The sequence below is a fragment of the Prorops nasuta genome, unplaced genomic scaffold (genome assembly GCF_024137725.1).
Source record: "Prorops nasuta isolate Cenicafe-Biocafe unplaced genomic scaffold, Cenicafe_Pnas_1.2 PNAS00025, whole genome shotgun sequence".
Taxonomy (NCBI): Eukaryota; Metazoa; Arthropoda; class Insecta; order Hymenoptera; family Bethylidae; genus Prorops; species Prorops nasuta.
In genome coordinates this window covers 2,932,573-2,952,530 of record NW_027116822.1, presented here as the reverse complement: position 1 = coordinate 2,952,530, position 19,958 = coordinate 2,932,573, and the positions used below count along the sequence as shown (strand labels likewise).

The 19,958-nt window shown below is 39.4% G+C and overlaps 1 protein-coding gene across 10 annotated transcripts in view; it reads right to left on the bottom strand.

Annotated features, from left to right (window-relative positions):
• Window positions 1-1,096: 1,096 nt before the first annotated feature.
• Window positions 1,097-19,958, bottom strand: part of enc (encore) — a 32,607-nt gene continuing 13,745 nt past the window's right edge. For 2 of the 10 annotated variants that reach the window (XM_066741403.1, XM_066741405.1), the window contains exons 2-17: window positions 9,275-9,627; window positions 8,082-8,358; window positions 7,117-7,533; window positions 6,499-6,859; window positions 5,896-6,174; window positions 5,496-5,671; window positions 4,988-5,358; window positions 4,457-4,915; window positions 4,187-4,375; window positions 3,966-4,119; window positions 3,710-3,900; window positions 3,416-3,589; window positions 3,165-3,327; window positions 2,906-3,092; window positions 2,657-2,757; window positions 1,097-2,123 (exon numbers count right to left, since the gene is read on the bottom strand). In XM_066741403.1, coding sequence (XP_066597500.1) covers window positions 2,074-2,123; window positions 2,657-2,757; window positions 2,906-3,092; window positions 3,165-3,327; window positions 3,416-3,589; window positions 3,710-3,900; window positions 3,966-4,119; window positions 4,187-4,375; window positions 4,457-4,915; window positions 4,988-5,358; window positions 5,496-5,671; window positions 5,896-6,174; window positions 6,499-6,859; window positions 7,117-7,533; window positions 8,082-8,358; window positions 9,275-9,541 — 3,816 coding nt within the window. In that variant the 5' untranslated portion in view covers window positions 9,542-9,627 and the 3' untranslated portion in view covers window positions 1,097-2,073. Of the gene's footprint in view, window positions 2,124-2,468; window positions 2,499-2,656; window positions 2,758-2,905; window positions 3,093-3,164; window positions 3,328-3,415; window positions 3,590-3,709; window positions 3,901-3,965; window positions 4,120-4,186; window positions 4,376-4,456; window positions 4,916-4,987; window positions 5,359-5,495; window positions 5,672-5,895; window positions 6,175-6,498; window positions 6,860-7,116; window positions 7,534-8,081; window positions 8,359-9,274; window positions 9,628-10,551; window positions 10,570-12,709; window positions 12,949-13,050; window positions 13,241-16,457; window positions 16,622-19,958 lie in introns of those variants that run through there. The other 8 variants (XM_066741407.1, XM_066741399.1, XM_066741400.1 and 5 more) reach the window with 8 other exon arrangements.

The following is a 19,958-nucleotide window of genomic DNA, read 5'->3' as shown; positions in this document are numbered from 1 at the left end:
AAGAGATATATATATATATATATATATATATTGCTTTTATCTTGATTCACCAGGGGATATGTTAGATTGTGCATAAGCTTACATATTTACACATTAAAGTTACATCGGTATATACTTTTATTCTGTAAGTAAACGGTACGAATCACCCAATATAGTTATTTACATTAATATCAAAATCATAAAGCATCGAATTTAGAGAATATTATTGAAGTAAACTCGATTAATTATTCATCATAATTGATTACACATTATTGAAATTAATATCAGTTTTCTATCGTATATCGCGATAGAATTATCAAAGCCTCGATATTACTTTTCATTTGTTTGCGCTAATTATACTATAGTGTAATAGCATCAGGTTGGATTCAACGGGGATCATTAACAAAAATAACTTTGCAAAATATTACTATAGAGCTGCTTTCGACAACTTGACGAATTTTCACAGACGGAAACATTATTTATATAATCGCGAAATCCGCGTCACCATCACCGCTGCGACAGAAATGACAGTACCATAGCTTAGCTTCTTAGATGATATAAAAAATTGTAGCTAGTAAATTGAAGCGTCCTCTGAAGCGGCGATACTGTGGAAGACGAGGTACAATATGAGAAAAATGCTTAATAAAGCGTCTTCGTGTAAAAATTATTCGCGATATGAAATGCCAGCAAAATTAGATACTCTCCTATTTTATTATGAAAGAACAAAAACAATTCTTTCAGCTATTATAGTTACTCCGATTTGTCAAAATGAGAAGAAGCGTGCTAAAAATTCATTTCTCGCTTAATCTTTTCTTCATTTTTTTACAAATTTTTCTTTTTTTATAGGACGAAGCTGTGATGGTTCCACGTTACTCAGCTACTGTGTTAGCTAGACATTTACGCTAAATACTGAATACGTTTACAATCTTATTAGGAAATGTGCTCGCAATTATAACAATGATTAATAATTTTAAAATCATATGAAAATTAATTTTTCTAAGTTTTGTGTACGAGAACTTTCTTTAAAAATTTTTTATAGGATACTACCAAAAAGAGGTAGATCGACTAGCCGCTTTAATTGGAAAGTTAAATTGTGTGGACAAATCAAACTAACATAGAAGATTAATAACTGACTTTATTCAGTTTACGCAATTGTGTAATAATTTAATTCAATAATAATTAACAAAATGAAGTAGGATAGATTACTTCTGATAGTAACAGTATATTAGAATTCTCTGATTCGACGATCACACTCGTGAATAGTTGCCACTTTAATTGCTAAATTAAATAAATTTATGTAATTCTCATAGCTGCAGAAAATAATAAACAGGCTTGAAAACAGGTCGTTAATGCTCGCCAGCAGGCATTACTAAATTAACGCTTTTGTCGAGGTAGCAGATTCATTAAAACTGAACTACAGTAAATCGGCATATCAAAGCGCTCGCGAAAAATATGCAGCCGACGCTTTTACCAGAATAATGTGCGCCAATATCTCGTGTAAACGTACTCAGTAAGAGTTCACCGTGACGTTTCATCCTTTCGGGTTACAAGGATCCCATTTACCAGTTACACAGTGCCTCAGTGCGAGATTCTTTGGAACGAGTTTTGGGAACCTTGAATATAGGTAATCCTTGTCTGTTCCTCTTAATGCTAATTTGTCTTAATTTAAATCTCACATTCATATAGTATTTGTAAAACCGCGATTAAAATATCTTCAGGTATAATATAATATATTGTATATGTATAATAATTGCAATAGTAGTTAAAATTTTGGATAACTCTGTGTGGTTTTCTTCATTTTACCGGTATGAATCACTTTAAACGCTTCCTCGTGTTCACCTTAACCCTCTTGAACCTTCTTCGACATTTGTATGATGCAGCTCCTCTATTCTCACCTCTCCAACTCTTCCCTTAAATACTTTTCTACGTCTTTATAAATATCATTTTAAGATTATTGAGACAATCTTTTTGGTTTGCATAATGGCTTTTAAGGATCTTGCACATATCCTTAACATTAATTTCATGTTATTACCGTTTCTCTTTCGTTATTATTATTATATACTTTTTTCGCTGGTCTTCCTTGGGTCCGAGTTTTTAATATTGTACCAACTGGTTTCGACGGGTGATTGTCACCTTCACGGTCCCTAAAAAATCAGAAAATACAATTTCTATTAGAAATAGATTCTTTTTGGGACAAATTTATTAGCTAATTGTTGAATGCAAACTTAATCAGAAACGCGTAAAACGAAATTCCATGTTGAGAGATGCAATAAATTGGATAGACTGCAGGGAGTGAGTGTGTGAGGTATTGAAAGTGGGATATAATTACAAAGTGCGATGATGGAAATGGTAGAAATTTTTAATCTTTACATTTGATAAGCAAGGATTGATAAGCAAATATGAAATCAGTGAAAGAAGCCCCTAAATAAAGAAGACACATTAGCGTCCAGTGATGTATTTTTAGTACTTGAGAGAATTAATTTCTGTACCTTATATCATATTGTCTTCCACAGGTTTTGCTTTTAAGGAGACACAAAACTCTTAAAAAACTTTCTTAAGCCTTAGTCTTCGTTTAAGCAGAACGAAAGCGAAACGTAACTAAGATGTCGTTCGAGCAACGATCGATCTTGATCGAAGTAGATTATTTAATGGGGGAGCAACTGGTATTCTTGCTCACCTTCTCTGATATCTTTCGGTGTGCTTGAGAGCGCCGGCATGGAAGGAGTCTGATAAAGTGCCGGCCTAGCACCTGCGGGTGGTAATGATCCTACCTTAGACCTGCGATAAATAGAAAATATTAAATCAACAACTATCACACAATTCACAGTGTTTTTCCTCGCAATACGCATTCGGTAACTAAACCTTAAAGCTTTCATATATTATTTCATTGTTCGGTCGATCAGAGTTTATAATTGAGTTGAATTACCTCTGTTTGCGCATTTTTTGGTTTCTCCCATCAAACGAAGTGGGCGTACCTGCACCGGAGGCATTTGAGGAATAAGAAGATGGTCGATAAGGTCTTGGGCAACCTTGAACAACAGGTGGTGATGACGCTGAAGCATACTGCAATCGAGGATTGGCTGGTACTCCGGGATGCACCAATCTCATATCTCCTACAAGACCAAGTATTTTATATGATAATCCATACATCAAGAATAAAACGTTGAAATAATTCAGTAGTCTACCTTGAACGATATGGACACCCTGATACATTGGCAGTGGGTATCTTGTTTGTGATTGTGCGTTTCTATCCCCGCTTCCACCTCCGAACAATTCATGCGCAGGTGTTGGTGATCTGCTTGTTCGTTGTGAGCTGCCTGGCGTTGATGCTCTCATATTAGCAACGACCTAAATTTAGCAAGAAAAATTAGTATTTTGCTACGCAACAATTCTTTCAATTATTTTGTACTAAATCAAACGCATTATTAGTACTTACAGGAACATTTTGCCTGAAAACCAAATTGGGTACTAATGCGGGAGTCATGTAAGTGCCAGGAGGAGCTGGCGAAGTGCCATTTGGGCCAACTTGATGTCCAAGAGTTCCTGCGGTCACCATTGTTGGGGGTGCGTAGTTTCCGGAGTTGACGTACATTAACGGCATTCCTGGCATCTGTGTTTATCACAGTTTGGTCGATTAGGTCACACGCTTAGCATACATCCATCATACTTTCTTTCTTTATACCATTGCGTTATTTATCAAAGCTATTCCTTTCAACTATAAAAGATTCACCTGAGTCGAAGTCGGTGTGTTTGGCGGGGTAGGCACTCTATACATGACAGGTGGAGGCTGCATAGTCGGTTGACCTGGTGGATAATACGTAGGAACCATGTGAACCGGAGGTTGATACGTATAATCGGTAGGATTCGGCGTCATCGCTGCCATTGAGTTGTAAGGGACCGGATAACTTCCCACGTAATTAGCTATAATTATTAGCAAATGAAAGTAGATTTGTTAAAAAAAACAGACTTAAATTACAGTAACTTACAATTAGACTGGCTCGGAGGAGTCATACTTTGACCACTGAAGGAATAATTAGTCGCGAATCTCTGCTGCTGGTGGATTTGCTGTCTGTCTCCAGGATTCTGACTCATTGATATTGCTGTTGCTGGTGGAGGAACGAAATACATGGTTTGCTGAAGCTGTAAAATAAAATATTTCATTGGTGCTCTTTACAATTTATCGACTTAAAGCAAAATTCTAATGTACCGGCATCTGATTGGGAGGTGGTTGCCAGTAATTGGGCTGCATTACATTTGCTTGAACATTCTGTATAGCTTGGGTTGTCGTTTGAGTTGGCTGAGGATACGTTTGCGGGGGTGTAGAGTGACTATCGCCAGCGGCTCGTTGATCGTAAATATTCATGCCCATAAAATATCCTGATAAATCGGATCCATCCTGCAATAAAAACAAACATATTAATAAAGATAATACTGAATTCCTGCTGCTAATGTAAACACTACGAGTTGCTCGACTCACGTTGGTTTGCTGAACAGGAGTCTGTTGTGCAGGAACTGTATAATTGTACGTTGGATTTTGGTTGAAAACGAGTTCCGGTGGATGGGAGTTGTTTTGCGGAGCGGCTGGTTGGTGTTGAGCTTGATGAGAAGGCATGATTACAGTTGGTTGGGTCACCGAGGGTGGATAGACTGCTTGAGTGAAGTTTTCTGAGGTAGCTACGTAAGTTGTATACGACTGGCTTTGGTTGTATGGGCAAGCAGCCACCGTCGACGGTGTCTTGACTAGATTTTGTTGCTGCTGCGGTTGCTGTTGTGTTTGCTGCTGCTGAGGTTGCACCGCCTGCTGAGACGGCGGAGGGGTGAACGGCAAACTCGGTGACGTCGCTGAATTCGTCACGCTAGCTGTAGTCGTTGTACTTCCGGTGCAGAACTTTGTCTGAGAACGCTTTTTTTCCGGTTTCAAATTGTTGCTTGAATTCTAAGAAATGAAAATAAATTAATTATTTTGTTTCGAGTAAATTTTACAGTTTATATTAGTCAACTTGGTTACCCTGGGTGATTCGACGGAGTCCGAGTGCTTATTGGAACTCTCGGTATCCATGCCGAAGCATTTCGGTGGATTTTCAGGGTCAAATCGGTAGATAGAGCCATCAGCATTGGTATAAGGCTGGTTGGTTTGTGGATTAATAATGATACTGCCAGCAGGGACACTAGAGATACTGCTCACAGCCCAGATTACCGTCTGGCCATTGGAATCCGGTGATCCAAGATCTTGACCGGAAACTTGCGTATGGCTGCAGGTCATCGCGGGTACTGGCGACGGCGATAGAGAAGGCGAAATCGTTACGTCGCTTCGCTGACTCTGCGATTTATATCCACTGCTGGATGGGCTCAATCTCGAACACATGCTAGCACCTGAATCTGCAAGAACGTCGGACAAACATTTATAATTCTCTACCGTTATTTGCAAACTGAAATAACGCTACATTTAAAATATGTCTTTGTCTCTATTGAAGAGGACCAGTAGTTTAACCAATACTCTTTTTGTACTAAAATACCTTGTTTTGTGAGACGTGCACCAGCACTGTGAGTGGAAGTGACGCTATCTTCCCTAGCTAGCATACTTCTGGTATATCCGCCAAAACTAAATGACTTTGAGACGGATGGTCTCAAAACTCCACCTCGAACTAGTTCTCTTTCTTCTAAGGAATCATTCTTCAGTAAACGTGCTTGTCTGAAAAATATTTGAATACATGTCAGTGCTTGAGTATTGATTATTTCATTATCTAAAATTTTTCTCTTAATTCCTTTAATGGTGCATTGTAATAGGGAAAGGCTGCCACAGATTAACACGACCAGGTAGTGTCTTCATTGGTTAAGCTACCGATTATTCTACTATCGCATCCGCTTGTGGGAGCCTTAACGTGAGCATTTGTGACTTTTTTAGTTTTTAAATACCTCATAGTGTGACTAGACGGATGAAGCAGCCGATACCTCGCGGAGTTATCAGAGCTTTCCGACGAGGACCACGGCCAAGAGGTGACCTCGCCGGATTCGCAACTGCTGTCCTTGAATATCCTCCGCCTAGCTCTCTCATATTCCTCTTCGCGTTCCTCGAAGCTCTTACTGCGGCGATTATAGTCACCCGACATCCGGTCGGGTGACTTGCAGTTGAAATTATCCTCGAACGAGCTCGAGTCCCTTTTCAGAATGAAATGGCGAGAAATGTTACCGGCGCTAAAGTCAAATTACCCAAACAAGTTAATTATTCATCGATCGTTAGTGCGTCCTTCTCCAATCCTATCCAGTCGCAGCCTAGATTTCTCTGTCTCGAGGAATATTTGAGAAAACGGATGAGCTTGTGCAAAAAACTGGAAATTCGACAGAACCTAAACTCCACGAATCTCTAACGAACGAGTGGCAAACGTTAAAATAATTTAAAAGTCTCAAGCTGGGTAAGCGTGACTCGAGCAAGATTCTACTTTAGTTCCTAGATTTTGAGGTAGCTTTGAAAATTCCGAGCTCATCCTGAAATTTCTCAAATAATCCTAGCTGCTTTACCTTTTAAGAATACTTCTTCTGGGTTCTTCCGGTAGAATCAGGTCATCCCTGATGTGTTCCTTAAATCTGGTGTCGGGTATTCTCATGTTTTTCGTTCTCGTGACAATGACGCTTTGTCCTGATTGATCTACGTTGTGTTCCATGCCGAAATAAGCAGCTACTCGATGAACGAGCATTCTGTTATACGATGACATCGTTGGGAACTTGTGACAGACCTTCTGCCGATCCTTAACGAACTCTATGAGATCCTTTTCGATCTTTAGCAGAACAGTCCTGTCCTTCTGATTGCGATTTATCGTTTCTGCTATAAACTGCTCAAGGTCAATGCCAGTGCTATCCGTATACAGTTCAGTGCTGCTATCTAAAATTGAAAATTGTACAATTCAAAGAGTATATCCTGATGCTACAAGATCAGTTCTTAAATAACGCAAGTAAGAGTACAAAATGTCAAATTATATTTTTCCTATCATGTTTAAACAACGAATCTGAAAGTAGCTGTTCAAGTATGACCCTACAGCTCTTAAGGATTCTTTTACAATTTTACAGAAACCCAAGGAATAAAAAAATGCAATTTTTCATACTCGTTGCTCAAACGTAGTGGTTACAATGTTATTGTACCTCTTGAGAGACACGGTGAGGCGTTGTCGAAGCTACCCTGTGAGGAATTCTGGTGCCTGAGCTTGTGTCTCGAGCCAGGTCTACTGACGGAGAGTGTATTGCCACATTGAGCCGAACACTGATTATTGCAGGCATTCAAAGTGTTCTGTCTGCGTTGCTCGCTTTTCTGTTGATTGTTCGTGGCCGGTCCGAGGTTCGTGCTCTTCGGTGAATGCTGGAGTGGTTGGCCCGGCTTAGTCGGGGACGCCGGTGTCTGCAGAAGACCCGGACGCTCCGTCTGATTGTTCTTCACGCAATTATTGCACTTCTGGACGACATTCGTGCCAACCACCTTTGTACGATGCTCTGCTTTATTATTGCCATTCGTTGGAGAAGCTGCGCTTTTTGGGGAGTGAACCTGGCAGGGACTGGATTGACCTGAGAACATTGAACAACGTCAGTTCTTGCACAGTGTAATTCGCGATATTGTTCAACCAGCGATATGAAATCAATGAGGATCTTAATAATTAACCCCCGAGGACCTTTACATTCTCGTGGACTGCTGGAGGACATCAAAATCTAATTTTGTTAAATTCGTCGATGACTGGTAAACGGTATTTAAAGGATCCTGCGTCCTAGAAATGAAGAAATATTGGAAAACTAATAAAAGTCTTGTCGTGGTAAGCGGTATGCAAATCCAAGGAGCGTTTTCATGCGAGAGGCACTTTGCATTGCAAAATATTGGAATTAAATCTTGTGCTTTCGTTTATGAGTTTTTGAGTGTGGGCAAGTTATAGCTACTCCTATGGTGTACGTACGCTCTGGTTTAATGCCTGACGAGGTTGATATTTTTATAAGGTTGGATTTAACGATAAAAGGATGAGGGAAGCAGCTAACAATTTCGTCAAGAAATTAATTTTCCTAACCCGTACAAATTTTCCAGTAGCCAAGTACATAGGATGGTATGTGCAAGAAGATTGTTTTACCATTTCTGGAAGGAGTTCGACAGGTGGGTGAGGTGGCAGAATTGCGCATTTGTTTCGGAGACTGTACAGGGCATAGATTGCTATTGAAGATGGCCTCGTTGTTATTAAGCTTGGCGTTTGAGACAGTGGACGATGGCGAGAGGACATTGACGAATTTTTCGCTGTCCATTGACTGTGGACTGTGCGGGGACGTAGGTCCATTATGTGGCGACGTAGGAGGTGACGTCGACTCCCTCATAGCAAGACTTCGTGTCAACACTTTTCCCTTTGGATTACTCTGCAACAAATTATTACACATCGTGAAAAAACAGTTGATGCAAAAAATTATTATTCCTAACTCTTAATTAACCCATATACCACTCATAATAAATTCCCTCGAGCTTTAAATTTTATTAAAAACAGCCAAAGAAACTATTAAGAAGAGTTTTAGACATCTTTTCGAAACTTCTGAATTATCCATGTTCTGTATTCCAAGGTCGAATAAACCGAGGGTAATTCTAGGAAAGAAAGCAGGCTCGATATTAATTCTAGTCCCAACAGACTTTAATAACAATAATAATAATAACAGGAATAACCCAGGAGATGCGTGAAATTAACCGTACAACTTCCCTGTTCGTTTGATCATACGCGAGTTTTGCACGGGAAGTCTGAGAAGATACGAACCAAAACTACTTGGGAATCACAGGACTTTCAGTGTTCCATGAGAGAGACAGGGAGGCGTCTATGATCGAAAGAGACAGAGAGAGAGAGAGAGAGAGAGAGAGAGAGAGAGAGAGAGAGATAAGAGTTTAGTTGGGTGGAATTCAAGATATATGACGGTGTAAGAAGGCAAGGGATATAAGAGTGACCTAGGTCAGAGGTGAGTGAGAAAAAGCCAAGGACAAAGAAGAGTGCACAAGTGGATGATCGAGCGAGAATAATGGCCTCGTTGCAACAATTAGTGGCAAACAATTGGCAAGGATTGGAAAATAAGAGAATGGAGTTTGATTGGGAAGAGATTGATGTATTCGAGGGTGTGGGTCGACGGAGGAATATTGCGGGTAGTCGAAGGAAATTGGGTCGAAAGGCGATGGTGATGATGTTACAGGATCGCGTTTATGGTATCGTGGTAATCGGAGCAAAAACAGTGTAATGGAGAGAGAGGGGGTGGGGGGGGGGGGCTAATATTCAGAGTCTTCGTAGATCATACTGACCTTGTTGCGAAAGTTTTTGGCGTCCTGGTCGGATTTGTCGGGATTGCAGGGGGTGGAGGAGGAGGAGGAGGAGGAGTTGGCTGGTGGTCGGTGAAGAGTGTTGGTGGGCGACGACTGGTCGGCTGGCGACGGGGACTGGCCGATGATGGTGGTCAGGTTTGCATTGCCGTCTAACATATCCAAATCCGAGGCCGCTGCCGGATGTAACAGAGAACCGGATCCACCAGCGACGACGAGTCCTGGCCTGCAGCTGGGAACAGTTGGCATTCCTACACGCACCACCACCCTCTCGCTCGGGCTTCCTGGCCGACTCTGCGACCTACCGCACCCTTTATGCACCACTATACTCGCTACTGCAAACGACAATTAAAACGATCGTTAAAAGATCTATCCGCACGAGAGCCGCACAAGACACGGCTTGCACTCTCCTGTGACGTCATATTTAATTTTATACATTTTTCAATTAATTATATATATTTATGTAGATGGGTATATGTGTGCAGGATTCTAGCCTTGCTTCGGTCTATTGATTTTTTATAATTCAGTGGAAAAGAGTTCGGTAAAGAACGACAGTGATATTGCGTGAAATTGGTCGGACTTTTATTTAACTAATACTATGGCAAGTGCAGGAATTTAATATACGAGACTGTGCGCACTTGGAGTATAGGGAGTTTGGGAAATAATGCGAGTAATCCATTATTCATGTCGAGGAAAGAGTTGTACAAAGCGTGTATTGGAACCGATTGTGAAGCTTATAAGAAGGGAGAAATAGCTCGAGCCAGTGACGCTATGCGAAAGCAAAACTTTTGTAGGATTTCTGCGACGAGAGTGGCATAGTCGTGCTTCGCGACCGAGAGAAAAGGAGGACTTTGGAACGATCCTTCGACGAGGTTGAAACGTGAGTTTTGGAGGACTGGAAAATCGCTGGGGTGGTTTTGCAAAGTGCGATAATGGGCAGGGGGATGAAAAGGCGAAAAGAAAAGTTGGGAAAATTAATGCGGGGGAAGAAAAAGGTGTGTGACAAGGGAGGAGGGGGGAGGGGAGAGAAAAGGAGATTTTTAATTAAAAGCGACGTGAGATTAGTCGGTTGGTATATGAATTAAGAAAAGAAAGGAGGTGGTGGTGGATCAGAAAAAGTTTCCAAGGAACAAGGAAGAAGAGAGAGGGGTGTGGGGGTTGTAGAGTTGAAGGGGTTGAACAGGCCACTTACTTTTAGGCCGGTTCGCGTATTAAACGAGGCGCGAGGTGGGGGTAAGGTACGTGGGGTGTGGGGCTACCTGATGGTTGAAACCAGTGCAACAGGGTTGTTGGAGCAATCTATCGCATGGTGTATCGATGCAATGCCACCTGCCAGGGTCTCTGCGACAAAACCTCCCGTCAAAAGGCTCGTTGACCCTTTGACCTTTTACCTGCACCCCGATAAAAATCTCTTTGTTTGCAATCGTTCTCTCTCTCTATGGGAATTTAAAGAAAATAAAATTTTTTAAAAATATTCTTGCACCCTCTTCTTGAAATTCAAACTGATATAAGCATCGAAGGCTCGTTATATCTTTAGGGGTGGTAGGGTTATTATCGCAAAGCGGAGAACTTTGGTAAAGAATTTGTGTTTGCAAGAAAATGTAAAGGAGACACGAGCAAGTTTGATTTGTCACGTGTGATTTGTTCGCGTACTTGTAAGGAAAAGGCAATTTTCTTTATAGGTGTAAGCGAGGTGGAGAAGTGGCCATCCCGCAGGGGGAATATTACCTTCCACGGAATGATTCATGAGCGCTGTAGGTCGGATTTTATGTCTTGATAGTGTAAAGCACCCCACGGTATGTGCGCGAATGTTCGAGCGTTTGCTACAACTTTCCTATTATTATTATTGTTATTTCTATATTCCTAAACTTTACGAATAACGCGTTAGTGGAAAACGCTAATCTTTTCCTATTATAGTATTCGTATTACGATGCTTTTAATTATTTATTATTATTATTATATATAAAAATTATTATTACCGCTGCTTGTCTTATTGCCGATCGGAGCGATCATTATATCACAAATTATTTTTTGAATATTTCCAGTCATTGTTCGTGATTATTCCACTAGTGGAAACCAATAAAATCATTGCTTTCTATTAATTTTTACAACCGACTTTTAATGGTGTGTAGAGTGACGATCAAAATAAACGAAGCGACAGAGTGCTGTATAAACGTTATCAATAGTTTTCAATTGTTGCTTTTTGTGGGTGTTTAATCAGGTTTAACCGAGACACCCAAATGTACGTAACAAGATCGAGCATTTAATGAAATACCAGTTACAAATATTGCAGATCGGATTTTATGCTTTGATAGCGTAGAGAAGCGATAATATACGCAGGCACGCGTCGAGTTTGCTAAACAACGAGGTACTCTCGATTTCTACTCGAAGATATATCAATGGGCTTTGTAAAATCTGCGACGTGCTCTTTATTGTGTAACGATTTTATGTGATACACAGTTTTTTTTGTATTGACATGACCTAATATTTGATTAGTCTTCTTTTCTTTCACCTACTTTTTCTAGCCTTTCACTGATCACTGTTCTACGTGACTGTATTAAATTTCTAAATTATACTACAATTACTACCTACAATTTGTACCTATAATTACAACATTTCTCATTTCTCTATCGTATTCAATCTGAATTTTCAAAGGGACTTCTTGTGGATTTGTTATTATCATAATTATATTCATACGCTTTATATTGTACACCTGTATCTCGTGTATATAACAATTTTACTTTTTTAAACATTTTATTTAATTGGTTTGGAGTGTTGCGCTAATAAGACCATTCGGTTGGTGCTTCAGAGAGATCAATGCATTTATATGCTCGATGAGACGAGGATTCATTGTTTTATACGAATTATTCGATAAGGGTCCCTTGGCCCTGTGCTACAGTATGAATGCAATTATTGCAAACGACGAAACGTGTTATGGGGCTAAAGCTGAATAATGTAAAAGGACCTTGTGCCAAAGGTAATAAAACAATTGGAATACATTTGAATAATGATTAAAGGTGGCACAACATGCAAATGATAGTAACACTTTCTGTTTCTAGCCTAGAACTCTTCGTTAAAATATTATGCTAGTGATAATAGCGTTATTATAAAGAGGAGTATGCCAGATTTGATAAAGCATCTTTTTACAGACTTCCTACATTGTACAGTAATGGTAATAGTTATGTTGATGACGATGAGGATACTCTCTGTTCATAGGATTCGTCAAGGATTCTAAAAGGCACTACAGCTAGATAATCCATTTTTAATGATAAGGATGAAATGGTTCGAGCAGAGCGAGCACGACGATCGTTCTGGTCCGAGTGATAATTTGCTCGTTTTTTCGCAGAGTTCGTCGGATTCGCTCTGCCTGTTTGATTCGTTCTTTAATACAATGCTGTACGCGGTCTCAATACCCACCTAAAGACCAATAATTGTTTATAGAGCTTGGCCATAACGCAAAATCTTTGTTCTCCAAGTTGTCAGAGTATTCGTCAGTTACACCGTCTATTCTTATAACGATCAGCACTAAATTAATGGGAGCAGAAAGAGCACGACGAGCATTCTGGTTCGAGCGATAATTTGCTCGTTTAGTCGCAGAGCTCGTCGAACGCTCTCCCTTCGTTCATTCGAAGTGAAATGCGCCAAATTGGATCCACCTTTCGAAACAAAGACGTAAATCCGATAAAAACACAATTTAACACTTTGATAAAAAATTTATATAAGCTAGCTTTAGATGAATGATATATTAATTGACGAACCTCCAATTGGCGCTCGTGTCCATAGTTGGTTATGAAACTCGCCAAAGGATTTATCCAAAAAAGTGCAGAAACCTCTTGGTTCTCCCACCAATTACGTTCTTCATATTTCCTTTCCCACGACGCTTTTCAGTCTCGAGTTAAACAAAATCACAGTCACTTATTCACTTTCTCATTTTCTTACAGGTCCTTAAAAAATATAGTTTTATTGCAATAGTTGTATTACTGATGTGGCATTAGCTCTTTTTGTTGAAACGATTCAAGAAAAAATGTTATATCTCTCTTTCCCTCTCTCTCACCTCCGTCTCTATCTACGTACTGAACTTTATCGTTCCTTCACTTTTCTTTTCAGTACACGCAACTATACAAAGGACAATCGATGTAGCTCGTTCATAGTTAAACTACCAGAGTCACCCGATAATCTTACTTCTTGTAACTTTCAAGCTGTATAACTTAGTTTGTCAATCTTTACACTTATCAATAATCAGCAATTAAATATTAAGTAAAGCATTTGCTTCTGAAGAAATTTTCAGATACAAGTGCACGTAAATGTTATTCATTAATTTTATTAGTTTTTTAAGCGAATGTTTATGTATAGATTTATGAATTGGTAGAGCACGGTCAGCAGTGCTTTGAACGCTCCAATGTCTTGAAAGACAATGGTTAGTATATTTATCGGGAAAATAAATCTCCTGTTTTTCCGGGAGTAATTGCATAATGAGCGTGGCATTTCGTTTTCGTTGTACGTGAAAAGGTTGCCGGGTTATCTCGAAGCGAATTTTTATTATTTTCGTGTCTGCTTTGCCTTTTTCATCGGTGCCTTAGCGCTTATCTGCCTCGCAGGAAATCATTTCGCGTTTCCAGTTAGCAAGGCTCGTTTCATTGTCGATAAACGAGTAGCCGTGAAAACCCATTCAATCGTGCGCTATCCCGGCCTCCTGTGTTTGCAACAAATTCAAAGACCTTTCTTCCCTTTTTTTCGCACGAGTCCAATCGATACGGCGTCTCAATAAAAAAAAAAAAGAATTAACTCGAGGGGCCAAGCATGAAAACCTTGATTCCCTAATATGACAAAAAAAAGTGCGTCCAATAAACAACCTTACAAGAAAATAATCCACTAGTTTTTTTCTCTTCCAAGTTCAATCAATACAATTTCTTTCTAAAGGACCAGGAATTAACCCACGATCAAATTTTCCAATGTTTGTTATATAATAATCTGAAACACAAAGTAATAGAAACAATGAATAGTGCAAACTCAAATTTGAAAGAGAATAGAACGTTAATGAAAAACTATATTTTCCTGCGTATAATGGATTTATAAAAAAAAAAAGTTTACACACCACACAGAATGATTTTTTCTACATTCATCATTTTATTCGAACTTTGTTGAAACGAGTAAATTATTTTGCTTTGTTCCGTTGTTTGGTTTACAAGAAATTCATGCAATCTCATGTATGTTTTGTGAGAGTAATGGAGGAGGGGATATGAGAGCACAAAAGAAATAGACAGATAGGGTAAGAAAATCAAAAATAGAAAGAAATAAAAAGATTGTATGGGGAAGGGAGAGAGTGTTGAGGGAGGGGGATAGGGAACATCAAAGAAATAAATAGATAGGGTAGAAAAAGTAGGGAATGAGAAAGAGAGATAAAAAGACAGAGAGGTGAAAAGAGACAAAGAGTGTAGCGACTGTATTTTTCTTGTTTAGCAAATAAAGGTCAAAGCGTTCTCTAAAATTCACCACTAGCCACTATCCGATGGCTTAATTCGAATTCGTATGTTGCTAGTAGACTTCAAGAGAAAACAAAAAACTCTTTTGTTTATTTGTAGACCGAGAGGCGTCGACAGTGCCTACATTCCGTGAGGAGTTCCCGGAATTAAAATTATCGTGAATTCAGAGTGTAGCTACAAAGTTCCAGTTGCTCCCCCCCCCCCCCCTCCCCTTAGTTCTCTTTCATTTATTTTCAATAACATCTTTTTTTTTTTTCAAAAACTCAAACAGTTCTGAAAAATTTTAACGCACGAGTAGCTATATTGTTCAATGATAAACTTTGGTCTAAACTCTTTTGCAAAGTGCCAACGAGCGAGCTTACACCGACACGGTTTTATCTTTAAGTTTTAAGGGCCATAACTATCGTCATGTTGGTATTTGCGCTTGATACCCCGAACTACGCTTCAACTCTCAATATAATCCCACTTAGCATTTGTAGCAAAATCCGTTATTTAAAATGTTCTCCCTTACGATAGCTTTATCCCCAGTCTCGTCTCAGTTTACTATTTCTGATATTTCAATCCGTTCAGATGTCGTATTATTATTTGTGATATGCTGAATTTTCAGTATATTTATTGAAGCGAAAAGATAAGAAAAACAAAAATAAAATAAAATGATTTTTGGGCAAATTTCCGAGCTCGGTAGAAATTCGGTGGATAAAAACTTGGTAGCATCATTGAAAAAGCCTCCTCCTTTTTTCGAATTCTATCCTCAGTTCCTTTTAAAATACGTGATGGGAATTCTCGTATTCGAAGCGACAACAATCGGAACACAAAAAGGTTCTGAAAACTGTTCCGTGAAACGAGCCAGTCCGATGGTTGTATCACGTAAAAAAAAGCTTCGCTCTTTTTTTTTCTACACTGCTAAAGTAAGAATTAACATATTTTATCGAGACTGAGAAATTTCGCAAAAAAAAGCTGTTTATCGTAAAAATAAACTTGTCCTCTTATCTTGATTAAACTCCCCCTATAAAAACAGAAGCATTTCGCGAATCTCTTCATATAAATGAGATCTCCGCTAGAAAAAGCTCTTGAAAAAGGAAGAAGAAATGAAACCACACAAAACCGCACGAAAAACCGCTTATAGTTAAATACAGTTTCCGAGTATCAGCGTTGCATTAACGAAAACAAAAAGTAAACAAATGAAAAAAGAGTCCCACGGATGAAAAGCATCAAAGACGAATATATCGAATCAAGAGTAAAGGGACAGACACGAGGCTCGGGTAAAAGCAGAGCTTTCATCCTCCCAGAGTATAGCGAGAAACTGAAAACTAATCTTCGTTTGTAACGAACGCAACTTCGTTCGTAATAGCTCCAATTCAAAAAGAAAAAAATAGCTAAAAAAACTGAAAGCTTTCGACCTCTCGATGCTTTTCCAACTATATAGCTAAACTTCCACTGTGCTAAAGCTTGTAGAAAAATCGTGAAGAAACGTGAGCAGCGAGTTCAAATGAAAACCAACACAAGCAGTACACTTACACAAAGATTTTAGGTAACGACTAGAGTCGAGAGAGAGAGAGAGAGAGAGAGAGAGAGAAAGATGTTAGCAGTTATAGCGTTTCCGCTTTCCGCGTGTGCATCAACGGGCAGTGTAGCAAATAGGCGGGAATTCGGGCCCCCCACTATGACTCCATTGCGCTTACCAGCATAAGGAATAGGTGTCATGGTGGGGGTTCCGAGGTCCCGCTTTCCTGCCACACTGCATCCACCTTGGTTCTGACTGCGAGGGAGGGGAAGGGTAGGGGAGGTAGAACCTGGACCCTCGACAACGTAGCAGAAAACGTTTTCTACGTCGGGACGCGTCGGCTTTGTACGAGAAACTGAGTGAAACCGAGGAGCAACGCGTTTATCCCCACTATTCGAGCTACGCCGACCTGGATCGTGGATCGAGAGGGGGGAGAAGAGACGTGAGAAGGAGAGAAATAAGTAAGAAGAAGAGGGAGCGATACCTCCGCGCATGTACGGGCTATACCGGGTATTCCGAATTTCTTATCCCAAGAGGACTCAGCTGCTTTAAACCAATTAGTCCCATCTGATCATTGTCCCTCCGTGAATTCCTCGATCAAAATTTTACAAGGCTATCCATTACATAACTTTTGGGAGTGCGAGAATTGTTATTCCCAACGACATTCGAAAAGTTCACAAAACTTTAGTAGAGAATTCTTCAAGCTCGGAATTTGAGAATATGGCACGTCGCACAAATGGAAGGATTAAATGTGATTCTGACCTACACGAATCTGGAAGGGTAAATGAAAGTATTAATGACTCTGGAGTGAATTGGGAGCTACGAGAACCGGGTAACAAGAGTGGGTTGGAAAAATATTTAATATGAAATGGAGATTTCAGGCTATATGAGTCGAGAGACGTAAGTATAAAATGAGGAATGAAAATAGTAATGTCTGAGAGTAAATTTGGTGATTCGAGTGGTGAGACTAGAAATGAGAGTGATATATAGGGAGGTGTAAAGTAGAATGTTTGGAGCGATAATCATAAGCAATTACCATATAAGAAAGGAAGGTATTAAACATGCATAATTTCAAGCATGAATCGAGGAATAACGATATTCTGAAATTAGATTTTAAAGGTAGAAACGTGAAGAGCACGAGACGTTGAATGGAAAATGATGTGAAACATTATATTGTGGGATTTATGCTCTATACGTGACATTGTAGCAGCATAATAATCAATTAGACAGCTTTATAATTCCCTACTCAAATTATTCGTCCAAAAGTTTCACCGTGCGTGTAATCTTTGATATTACTACTTAAACAGAAGCCCCGAATTTCGTCATAAATAAACAGCTGGCTCATGACTGACTTTATTCATACAGCAAACGAATAAAGCAATTTAAAATTTATTCCTACACTCTCTCGCTATTAACTTATTATTAACCATTTCCCTCCTAATTAAAAGGCGGAACAAAAATTTCACCTACAAATCACCTTTTATCCACTGACTAGAATAACATTAAATATTTAAAGCTATCCAACTAAGCTAAAAATCAACAGAAATATAATTTGTATGACAAGCATTGTACCATTTTCGTGTCATCGCGTGGATGTTTAGGCCAATTGGGAACAGCCCATTTTCTTTCTCGGTCATTAAATTAATGACAGGGAAAAGGGGGGCTTTAAATTAAATTAAAAAATAGAAAGCATCATAATTGGTTTAATAAGCTTTTCTGTGTTTATCAACAATGCTCGGGCTTTGGGTAATTCCATCGATGGCTGTTCGAGGAAATCTGTCAAACAGCAAAAACGCGACGATTCCGAGATAATCGGTTAGGTAAACAAAACACCGAGTGTTGTTCCAGGAACGACGTTTCGGGAGAGTTCAGACCTAATCCGTAGCGCTACATTGGAGTAGTTTGTTTGGCTCGCACTCGTATATACGTGGAATCCTTATGCCACTCGAGAGAGCATTAGCTACACACGACTTCTTTACATCACGGTCATTACACGAAAGACTTATTCTCGGATTTGTTTACCATCATTTTCTTTTCTCGATACAAAAGCTCCCAACACTTTTCATCGATTAGCTTCCACATATTCGTCTCACCGTATTAACCTTTCCCAGCTTAATCAAACTTTCCTCACTCTACACTCACGAGTTAATATTTATCGTCATTAAAAAAATTTAATTAACAATCCTGCTTTACAGCTTTGACGAATTTCGTAAATTTACGTATTTATATTCACACAAGGGCCACTTATTTTTTTAATCCCCTTAATTTCCCTACAAATTAAGCAGCAGCTTATGTAAATATGGCTATGCTCGCTTAGCCACAAGAATAAAAGTAATTGATGGAGAAATATTCAACAACTACTGAAAATTCGGAACATTCGTTATACTTCTTCCTGGAACGCCTGGAACACAATGGCTCGGGATACGTGGATATTTTTTTACTTGAACACAAAGCACGAATTACGACTGAATATTCTACAAAAAATTATTCCTCGTTTAAAGCTCACGATACATTCTCCATCTGCGCTTTCATAAACAACAAATGATATTGTCTCTCTGAGCTGTAACATACAGTTAATCCAAGTAAATATTTTTTCATTTGTGAATATCTTCCAATTTTTCATCCCAAATATTTAAAAGTGGTATCAAATAATTTAAAGGGTCTGGAACCTTTTCGAATTTTCAAGAAGACTGAATAAAGTAAACAACCACAATGACCGAAGCTATTGTCATTGATGTTTTCACAATAGATGATTGGAAAAATCTGGCAAAGAGAACTACGTTTGGTTCGGAAAAAGTTTCTTAATGGTGATAGGGATGGGGAGGAATCCTTGAAGCTAGTCGAAGACCTATTTTGAGAGTGCATGTGCACCTGGAACGGTTTTTGACCCACATTCGAGAATCAGTGGCCCCGTGCTATTATTTCACTGTGTGTGTGCATGTAGAGAGCGCAGTGCTCATGCTCGGTTGGAAATGGTGTCTATGACCCATATAGCTCGCCTCGGCGTAATTGGGTCATGCACCCCTGCTCTCTCTCTCTCTCTCTCTCTCTCTCTCTCTCTCTCTCTCTCTTGCTCTTGCTCTAACACTGGTTGTTTTAGTAAAAAATCACAATCTTCGGATCTCAATTAAAATCCCTCATAATGTTTATATATTTACCAAAAAACAACGCTAGCTATTTAGTAAAAAAAAGAAACCAAATAATGCGCTCCTTTTCACTAGAGCTTTCACAACAATTATTATTATTATAATTCGCCACTAAAATTCTCGACTTGTCAAATTTGTAATGATATAAACAGAAGGAACGATATTCAGAATTATTATACAAAAAAAAAACAGATTTTTTGGAAGTAACAGTATAGATAATAAAAAATACAGAGGAGAGAGGGAAGGGAGATGTAAATAAATAATGACGCGAGTGAAATGGGGAGGATAAGTTGATGTTTTTGATGGAAAAGAGGAAGCTTAGCAGGAGAGCAGCATCAGGCAGCGTCAGGATATTTCGCAGGGGATATGAGGAAGGTGGTTGGTTTGGGGAAGAGAGGAGGGAGGAGGGGAGGGGGTATATGCCAGGGGGTACATTGGGTCTAGCAAAACGTGCCAGTCCGATGCACCCCTTGTCGCCATGGAAACGACCTACTCTCCCTGGACAGACGCATCGCCCTCCCCCCCCCCCCTTG